The sequence below is a fragment of the Streptopelia decaocto genome (genome assembly GCF_964273445.1).
Source record: "Streptopelia decaocto genome assembly, chromosome: 16".
NCBI lineage: Eukaryota > Metazoa > Chordata > Aves > Columbiformes > Columbidae > Streptopelia > Streptopelia decaocto.
This window is the reverse complement of record NC_138671.1, coordinates 6,729,293-6,739,498: the sequence shown is the minus strand read 5'-3', so window position 1 is coordinate 6,739,498 and position 10,206 is coordinate 6,729,293. Positions and strand designations below refer to the sequence as shown.

Below are 10,206 nucleotides of genomic sequence, written 5' to 3'. Positions count from 1 at the left end.
ATCTTGGAGTATTCATAGTGTCAAATCTTTCCCCAGGTGCTGTGACACCCCTCAGGGCGAGTGCCACCGGCCACCCGGCCGATGCTCCCGGGACACGGCTGCTCCCATGGAGTTGATTCCATTGGCCACTGGGCTGGGACGACCGAAGGGGTCAGTGGGATGGCGGAGGCTTCACCAGCTCCCCGAGGATGCTCCTGTCTAGCTAGATGGAACAACACACTGCATGGACAGAATAATGATTTATTGGAAACAAATACTTACACAAAATATAAAGGCAATCACGTCAACCATTTCTTTTTTAACAGGACAAAGCTACCCCATTACAAGATTTGTTCAATAATAGGATTAAATTTAATAATGATGCAGAATACTTTAAATCCCTGAGCCTTAGGCCTCCTCATCTTTTATGCACCACATCCTCCCCCATTCCCCCCAAAGCTGCTGGATGTTTAATTTCCTCCTCAGTTGCGCTTGTCATCCAAAATTACAATTTCATTCTTTGCATCAGCATGAAATTTCAAGATGCAAGCAAGCCCAAGTTCCACACCAAGTTCATTCACATTCAGTTGCAGGCATCCAGTTCAAAATTACTTCCAATTTCAAGCTGGTATCCAACTTAGATAAGGCTACTGACTCTGAAGATATAACTTGCTCTTCTTCAATAAGACATGGAAGCCAACTCCTCCTTTTTTCCTAGCTGGACAAGCCAATTGTTTTTACTTTTCCTACAGGGGTATGGAGATGTGAATGCAAGGCTTTACGCACAAGTACTTTTACATCTGGACTTAAAGCCATGACAAGGATGCTTAGTAACAGAGATCAGTTCCTACTGCAGCCTTCTAGGAATTTTCCTATACGCCCTCAGCAGTTTTTAGGTTTCCAGCAGGCAGACAGTTTAAGAATATCAAACTCAGGTAGCAAAAGCGTTTCCTTCAAAGCAACGCAAGCTCTAATTCTCAATTTCAGTAGGAAGCCACCCTGCAAGGCCACAAAGGTAGATCCAGGCATAACACACACAGAGAATTTTCAGTCCAAGTTCAGACATTTTTCCCAGCAAGATCATTGTCTCTTGTCTGAGGGTGTAATATTTGAATCAGCAGAACTCCTCAAGCTGACACACGACAACGAGCGTAAGCAAAGCATGGGGGACAAAGCTAAACCTAAGCACTTTCAAAAGGATGCAGCTGATGGCGGGGTCCCCCTGTCAGTGGCTAGCTCTTCAGCTGGAGACAGAAACAGAGATCTAATAAAATTCAAGGCATAAATCAACTAAAATCAAATTCTTTCCAATATTAGAGGTAGATTTTTATCCAGTGTAACACACAATGGCCACTCCTGTAAGCGCAGAGCTCTAGGAATTAAACAATTAAGATGAACTTTGACCTATGTCCTCTTAGAATAGCTACAGCAAGCTTTTTGCATATCCTTCAAGAAAGCAGGCACGCCGCTCTGTAAAGAGAAAAGTGGAAAAGCAATTATTGCATAAAGTAATCACGAAAAACCGTTAAGCAGGATAAGCATTCCCACTATGTAGATCATGCTTTAAAAAACACATACAGGACAGTTCTAAGATCTGCTACAAAGCAGCAGACCATTCCTTTAATGCTTCATGGACAGAATAAATCATTGACGTTTGCTGGTGTTAAGGCTGTTCACGTACGCTCTGGAACACGGATTTGTCATTTTTGTTGCAGAAACTTAACCTGCCTGGTTGACTAACGGAAGGAATTTGAAAGGGAAAAAAATTAAGACAATTGCCACTCTAAAAATGGGATTGAATACTTCTACCCAACATGCAGAAGACAGGGATGGATGCAGTGAACACATTGTTCGAAACACATCAGGCAACAACAACTGTGCTGTCGGCCGTTACTTACCTTGGCAGCCCAATTGACCAGCCACGATGGAATCATGCCGCCAGGATTATCAAAATAGTACATACAGACTAGAGATGGGAGAGAAGTCACCAGAGAGTTATGCAGCCATAGTCTGAGTATTCGCTCTAACACCATATGACAGAAGCTGTTGCTGTGCATGACTGAAGCACCAAGTACAACAGTTCTGCTCTAAATTCTTCGCAAGAACATCAACTTGTACTGAAGTGGAATGTGAAGTAAGTACAGCCGTTCCCAGGTAACCTCTGGGAAGCTGAGAGCACCACAATGCTAATTTAGGCTATTGCAAACCATTTTAGGCAGCTTGTCTTATAAAATAAGGTTGTCTTTAAAGGACTAATCTCAGACAGGAGTCAATCTCTAGGCAAACCATTTAATTTAGACATCTGTCAAACATGATACTTGAATCCCTGCCGAGATAACCAGACTGCAGCTGGTTTTAGCTTAAAATTCCCAGTCTCCCTCTTTGTGCACTTTGATACACACATTCTTTGGCTTTGTGACTTGTGATCACACTTTCTTGACCTCTTACCTTTAGATCCAGTCTTGCCATCGCTTTCAATTGCCAGGCTTTGTTTATAACTTTTAACTCTGATAATACCAGGCTTTTCAGGGCACTGAGGAACAGACACACTTTGAGCTAAGACAACCCAGATCTTCCGCCCATCCACATCCATCTCTCGACATTCACGAATATAGACATACTGTATGCTAAGTTGAGGAGGCATGTCAAAACAGTGTCAGTTTGACAGATGATGAATGGACAAGTGAATTCCATTACAAATACCAGCTCCTTATGCTTCTACAGGATTCAGTCCTGCAGAGTAATAAATCAGCTCTGTGAGCTTCAGCTGTGTGTGGGAACAGGCACCCACACTCTTCTCCGTGCTATACATATCCATGTAAAATGACTGCAAGATCTTAGACTGAGCGCAGCAGAGCAGTAGAATCGGCATATTATTGGCATCCCCAGATGACCAGGTGACAAAAACTGCAAGAGGAACAAAAAGCTTGAAAGGATACATCTCTGTTTGAGAGCGGAAAAGGGTACTTCACTTCCCAGTAGATTACTTTTTCACCATCATATGTTTTCTCATACAGTTCTACAGTGGAAAAAGGAAGATTGTTAGAAACTTTTATTTTCTACTGCAACAGAACCACACATGGCGTGAAGAACTGCTCAGATTTCAGACATGACCACATTTTACACGCAACCCTTATGTCAAAATTGATATGTACTTGTAGCAGAAGACATTAAAAAACGTTCTGTAGCAGGGTTGTTCAGGAATCAAACGCACAGAACCAGGCGACCTGTTTTTCTGCTGCTATTGAATTCATTGACGAAAAACCAAACCAAACAAAAATGAACCAAACGAAAACAGTAAAACCCCAAATACAAACCCCAAACACTTTCAGACAGTTAACTCATTCCAAAGCCCTTCCATCTCAAAGCTTTCTCCTCGCCTGTGTAAACCCTGAATAATTCTGAGCCTCAAGTACAGTATGATTTTTCACAAGCTTGTCATCATTCTTGTAAATGACTCTGAGTTAACAAGGAACTAGGACAAGTACTGCTTTCCCAAAGAGGTCTTACATGAGGGATTAGTGAAGTCTGAAAAAGCTATTAGGAATTTCACAGCAGTATATACAAGCAGGGAACAAGAGGCTTGAGCACTTTATGAGGCTTCATGACACCATCTTCATTCTGCCTGGAACTCAATCAGAAGGCAGTTGAATAGGAAGAAAGTATCTAAGAATAGTCCCTAAAACACAGCAGTGACTCAGTCAGATAGTAGCGTGGCATAAAGGAGAAAATTAGTTTGAACTACATAACTGCGTTTGAAAATCTGTGTACTGCACAGCTTCTTCCCATGGGGCGGTAATTGCCATTATCAGGTTAATGGACCAGACAAGCCATGGGGCTGAGCCGGGGTAATTCCTGTCTGCTCGGGGACTGGTCATTATGTGGGTGCAGTTAAAAGTGTGTGATCCAGAAAGGTGGTTCGTGTTAACAGAGCAGTCTTTTCCTTCTTTTGAGCAGAATTCTGCCTGAGGTGCAATATATCCTTCAAAGCCAACGCACACAGGCTGCCACATCACTTTCAGTGGTTTTGAAAATAAGGCTGAAACAGATTTATAATCTCATTGCCAAGGCGAGATGGGTGCCACAGATGGGAGATTCTTTCTCTATATAACATGTTCCAAACAGGGCTTCTGCTGGTGTGCCCTGCAAGTCGGCCACAAAAACATCTTCTCTTCTCCAGGCTGGAGCAGAACTGGATGCACAAACTTCCAGCGCTGGAGCGAGCTACAATACTACAGCATCCACCAGAGGTCACTGGAGCATTGGTTTAGTATATTAGATTTACTTCCACTTCTAACTGCAGATCTTTCCTTCTCCAACATTTTGGAGGCCTCAAGTAAACCCTTGGCAAGAGCAGATCAAAGCACGACCCTCTGAAGTGCCCTCAGGAATCCTGTCCATATCTGCCTCTTGTCAGGCCTTCATAAAGAGTTTTGCTGAACAGAACTAGAGGACAGAGATCAGCTCCTCTTATGTTTAGTGCAGGAGCAGGTATCTTTTCAACGTAAAAGGCAGCTACTTCCACCTTGGTCACGTTTTTATTTCAGTTCAGCAGCGAGCTCTGGACAGCTGTGACTGCACAGCTGCATGAGCAACAAGGAATACGAACACTAAAACAAATGGCAAGAAGGCTCTGAATGAAAGCTTTCTGGTTTTTCTCCCTACATGTGAAAGAGGAAAACCCAAGCTTACACAGTTTACACTGAAAACAGTAGTTAGCACTATTTCATCATATGTACAGTTCTAAAGAACGGGTGGATTTGTGTCAATGTTTAAGCTAAAGGGAAAGCGTTAACATTACGCCAATGCCCTTCACGAGTGAACTTCTGTGAAATGCTGGACTTGAAGCACCAGCCCAAGTATAAATTCACAGATTAACATATCACGGTCAACACGGATGTAAACACCAGCTCTGAAACATTATCTAGTTTTTAGTTTAAGGGTGTAGCTTCCCCCTACTGCTTCCTTTCTTTTCTCTAAGAAGGTATAAAAAAAAAAAGTGTTTGTTTAAGAAGGATTCAGTTCTCCTAAATGCACTTAAATCGAAGACTACTGAATTAAATTAAAAAACACAGTATTTTTACATCTAATGTGATAATGTCGAGTCCCACTCCAGCTCTTTTTGTTTCATTAACAGCAAAGTGGCCTTTACTACAAGAAAGCTACTGCCCCTTTTGACAAATAACACTTACTAATGAAGATAGAGCATCTTAAGCTTGACCAAGTACTGACATGAGTCAAGTGTGTGGTTCTCTGTATGACACAGCCACAGGCATTACTAGTAATTGTTCACCACAGAGCTGTCCTAGACTTAAGCACAACATTTAACAATTATTTCCTTTTTAACACTGTTCTTTGTTCAGCAAAACACTTCCACCATGTTTTAGTTTTATTGGCCTGAAGCAATGTTACGCACAGGCTTAAGACAGAAGAGCTCCTCATCTCCAAAATAAACGGGTTATCGGATGCCTGCAGCAGCTGAACCCTCGCCTTGTCACTGCTGACTTAAGGTGTTCAACTCTCTTTTTCAAAGACAACATTAACTAAAAACACAGCTAAATTAGTTATTCCTTTCTCTCTAAAAACCCAAAGTCAGCAACTATTCTCTCGACAGACACTTATTTCTGATGGTAAAAGGTGCCAAGAACAACCAGTGTTTTCAGGAAAGGAACAAACCGGTGCAAGCCACTGCACTGCTCCGCTGCAACAGGCAAAGAGGCACAAAAGGTACTATCTCCATTTCTCCACAGAACATCTACTAAAATTTAACCTAGGAGCTGCAACCAGAAGCTGCAAGGTGCTTCAGCATAACAAGTGATGCCAATTATATGCTTTAACCAACATGGGAAGAATTCATTCCAGAAGGATGCTATATGGTGAGGAGATGTTAACTGTTCCATGTCAGTGTGTATTTGCAGAGTGCAACTTTATCCCACAAGATACTTAAGTCTGCCTGAAAGTCTTTGGGTGCAGCAACTTTAAAATACCTTTGAACAAAGTCTTAGTGGGAAGAGTCACTGTGGACGTAAAGCTTGCTTTTAAACTGCCTAGATGAGCTTACCTTTAACATACTGATCCCATTGTTTTCTGAAATCTAAATCCATGTAGACATCCGCACACAGTTTTGGGGGACAGTCAGCAAGACCACCGAAGATTTTATATTCATAAAGTCCTGATTGCTGTGGAAACAGAATGAGGGGAGGAAAAGTCACACAGGAAAGGGAAGCACTCTGCAGCAGGGAGAACAGCTGAAGGAAGTTAGGTGGGGCACAACTACGAATTTGCTCAAGAGCTGTGAAAGCAAGTGTTCAAAAAACAATAGAAGATCCAGTCTTTAACCTCTCGACTTTTTGATCTATACATGAAAGTTTAAATCCAGACAGGCTGAGCTGCCCAGCACAATGGCAGTTCCTTCCCTTACACCAGTACCCTTTTAGTGCATAAGTAGTTCCAAAGGGAACGTGTTTCTACACACACCCCTTTTCATCTCCAGTGGTCCGTGTGGACTAAATCCTGCCAACCTTAAGCTTACCAGAAGCATTAAATTATTGTGGCGAGGTCTCCATACCCTATATATAATGTGCTTGAGAATCGCGGACATTTCCAAGAGGTTACTGAGTACTGCACGATCTGGAATAAGTTGTCCAGCGAGTCAGGTGTGCTTATACTTCAAGCTGTGATACAGGAATGTTTTACAATGTTCATGCTTATATACAATGTGCTATTATATCTACCTTGAATATTTATCAGCTACTTTAAAGCGGTCTGCACTGAAGGGGCGGGGTGCAGGATATCTCCTATGTTAATGCTTTTACTGTTTCTCGCAACATACGGAAACTCCATCTGTGCCTATAGAGCAATTTTGTCCTATTGTTAGTACCAGTTCAGGACTAAATTAAAACAATGAGAGTATTTTGAATATACAGTGTAGGAGTCAAATTTAAGCATTGCCAAGGAAAGGGAGGGAAGGATTATACAACGTTCTGTTAGTGAATGGTTGGGTTTTTTCTATCAGTTCAGTCATTCTTATATCTGTAGCCTTCACGTTCTTATACTGTAGCTCAAGACAAATCAAGAAATTATGTTCTTCTCTAGCAATCTATTTGTTCCACTGCTTAGACAAATCGTGGCATACATCATTAAATATCTCCTAGTAAAAAGGTAGTATTTTGCTAACTGTATGAAATAACGAATCATGATCTGAAAAGTGAACAGGACATCTTGCAGGCAGACAGGCAAAAACATTTGATAAAACCAGCAATTTACAAAGAGAAAATTAAAACAAGAGTGAAATGTTCCAGGTTTGGAGAGGCCTGTCAGCGGGAGAGTCAATCTGTGGAATGGAATGGAATACAGCACAGAGCAGGACAGCCCTGGAGATCTGTTTGTGTGGGCTGCAGAGAAGGTGGAAAGAAGGCAAGAAGAAATAAAACTGCTGCCTTCAGCTTCCTGCACTGCCACTGCTCTAGTGGACTTGTAGTTCAATGTGTTAAAAGCCAATTTTTCCACTAACAACTTGAAGCAAAACCCCTTCTCCCGGAACTTGGTTCTTCTTCTCATGTTGCAATTCGAAGCAACTGAAAGACAAAACAAACAAGAGACTCCTATCCCAGCAGAATCAGAAGACTGGACTTGGAAAAGCCCCTTTCATCCCACCCAGTCTGTCCATTTCCCCTGAGCTGGGGTCCTTGTACAAGGCACTGCAAGCTCAGCTCTGCTGTGTGTGCTCACCCATGTGCTTGTCTTGCTATTGCCAGCTACCATGTTCATGCTGTAAACGGGGACTATTTACCACCAAAAAACTCTGAGGTGTATGAAGTCGCTTCTTTTTAAAAAAAAGATACTTTCCCTACCTTGTCTTGCCTTTCACAAAGACCCATACATTTACTTTATTTGCTATTTTTTTCAAACATGACTGTGCTTGAAATTATTCCAAGCCCTTCTAAACAGCCTCCTGATTTTAGAGGGGGAAAGGTGCAAAATCAGTCTGAAGGGAGTTTTGGAGAGAGGCAGAAGGGAGAAGCTCAGGAGGATGCTCCAGCACGGGCGGTCTCGCCTTCACCACCCGCATCCTCGGAGGGGTCGGGGAGTGGGACACACAACCTCCCCGTTAGACCCACGACTGCTCCTGCAGCCGACAGCACCTTCCACCAGGAACTTCTCCAGCCACCAGCTGTTCACAAGCTTTAGAGCCTCACAGTTCGCAGGTTCCCCGGCAGTTTGTGAGAGCGGTGTTTACTGCAGCAGAGCCGCTTTCTCCATCAGCAGTTAATAGCATTACGCTGAAAGCTGCTTGCTGCGAGCCCGGCGAAACTGAGCCGAGGCCGGTGGCGCCCGGACGGCCAAGGGAGCTCAGAGAACCGGCGGCTCCGGAGCGGGACGTGCCGCGCTGCCCCGCTCTCAGCCGCGCTCCCCCGGCTCCCCGCCCCGGGGGCGCGTCCCCACGCCGCGCTCAGCCCCGGGCACGGCCGCCCCCCCGCCGCCCACCTCGTCGTACAGCCGGTAGATCCTCACGCCCATGCTCTCCACCAGGAGCTGCCACGGCCCCCCCGCAGCCGGCGCCGGCTGGTCCAGCTCCCGGCAGGCGGCCCGAAACTGCTCCTCGGAGAAGCCCCGCGGCGGCGGCGCCTCCATTCTCCGCGCCGGCAGGACACCGGGGCCGGACCGGGCCCAGCCAATGGCTGCCACCGCCCCTCCCCGCCGGGGCCGCCATCACGGGCTGCGGGGCTGCGGCGAACCGGGGAGCGCGGGTTTATATCGGTGTAAACCCGCCGGTTTCCCCGTGCTTCCTCCCGTTCGTGACAGGGACTCCGTTTCTCGGTGGTACGTGCGGGAGGCGGCCGCTAATTGTGTCATCGGTGTAGTGCCAGAGCAGGGCCCGGTGCCCTTGGTTGGTGGCTCAGAACCGTTCTTTGGGTGTTCCCCAAGGACACAGATTAAATAGTCCCTATGGGCACGTGTGTGTATATATATATATATATATATATATATATGTATAATTATTTTTTTCCACGTTTTAATAAAGCAGTTTCCGTTACAGACTGTTCTGATGAGAATATATAAAGAACATGTTCCGATGAGAATAGACAAAGAAGGCATAGGCGCTGTCCAGCTGGTTGGTCGCTGTGTTTGACCTGGCACACACAGAGGCCCAGCCAGCCTGGCAAAGGGGCCAGCAAAGAGGTGGCTGCTGGTGGCCTGGGGTGAATTGGGACACAAAGCTTTGTCACAGGGCTGAACCCTGGAGCAGGAGGACGGGGACGCACCTCACGTCGGGCTTCTGCTGAATTACATTGGCTGTAACAATATGCGAATGTGTGAGGCTGGAACATTCAGGGCATCAAAACATGAAGTGGCTAGGGCAGGTTTTCTCCCTGGAGTTGTAAATCTGTTCTCATTACAGCTTTATTATTCTAATTCCTGTGAGATTTTCCTTCTGAACACTGTGTCCTCAGAATAAAACACAAACAGCTCTGAGCTATTGGACATCATCAAACCTACTGACTAAGAGCCTGCTTGACAGCAGCAGCCCAATGGACTTGGTGGTGACCTCTGTGCAAGGCTGGCAAAATGTAGCTTTTTCTAGCTTTCCTGCCAAGTGGCTGACTTCTTTGACAAAGAGTTCACTTATGTCAGCTGTCCCTTCCAGTTACAGTCAATTGGTTTGCAAGCAGAGCATGAGGATTTCTGCTGACTCTGGTTTGGACGATATAGGCTGAGTGTCATCCTTGCACAGCCCAGAAGACTTTGGGAGAGTTGTGGCAGAAGGCAAGATGGTCTCTCATGACCCTTCCCCCAGAATATAAATTTGATGCCAGAATCTGACCTTTAGCATCTTTCTAGAATAATGTCACTAATGATGGAAAGTCTCTGCTCATACATCACCTGCTCTCACCTCCCAGTGAAACCGCTGGGCAAACATTCCAGTTATTTTGTTTTATTTTTGCAGTATGCTTGCATGCATTATGAGCTTGTATTGTTAATATTTATACAGTATGTATAAAATATGTTGTGTTCTTTGTGAATTGCTATAGCGTGCTTTCAGTCAGCTGAGCTGGTTCTCCAAAACATGGTTGACAATACATTTCTTACAGCTCAATCCTTCTCAGTAGATTCTCGGCTGAGCTCAGTTGACTCCAGTGGAGCTGGGCTGCTCACCCAGCTGGCAGTCTGCTCTTTAACACGTAATATGAGGCAGTGATCTGTAAGTGAGACCGATTTAGTTTA

At 44.7% G+C, this 10,206-nt stretch overlaps 1 protein-coding gene across 2 annotated transcripts; it reads right to left on the bottom strand.

Moving 5' to 3' along the window:
• Nucleotides 1–88: 88 nt before the first annotated feature.
• On the bottom strand, nucleotides 89–8,633 carry PCTP (phosphatidylcholine transfer protein). Of its 2 annotated transcripts, XM_082067126.1 has the most exons (6): nucleotides 8,467–8,633; nucleotides 6,041–6,158; nucleotides 2,919–2,998; nucleotides 2,428–2,599; nucleotides 1,878–1,945; nucleotides 89–1,449 (listed from the first exon to the last, which is right to left on the bottom strand). In XM_082067126.1, exons 1-6 carry the CDS (start codon nucleotides 8,611–8,613, stop codon nucleotides 1,384–1,386), a joined length of 651 nt encoding a protein of 216 aa, XP_081923252.1. In that variant the 5' UTR covers nucleotides 8,614–8,633; the 3' UTR covers nucleotides 89–1,383. The 2 variants fall into 2 exon arrangements, with proteins under 2 accessions (XP_081923252.1, XP_081923253.1); XM_082067127.1 differs by lacking the exon at nucleotides 1,878–1,945 and having other exon boundaries at nucleotides 89–1,223.
• Nucleotides 8,634–10,206: the final 1,573 nt, after the last annotated feature.

Coding starts and splice junctions, on each gene's coding strand:
- PCTP (XM_082067126.1), bottom strand. CDS start 8,613: ATGGAGGCGCCGCCGCCGCGGGGCTTCTCCGAGGAGCAGTTTCGGGCC. Junction 1,946..2,427: donor TGGCAAGACTGGATCTAAAG/GTAAGAGGTCAA, acceptor TCCCATCTCTAG/TCTGTATGTACTATTTTGAT. Junction 1,450..1,877: donor TGGTCAATTGGGCTGCCAAG/GTAAGTAACGGC, acceptor TTCTCTTTACAG/AGCGGCGTGCCTGCTTTCTT.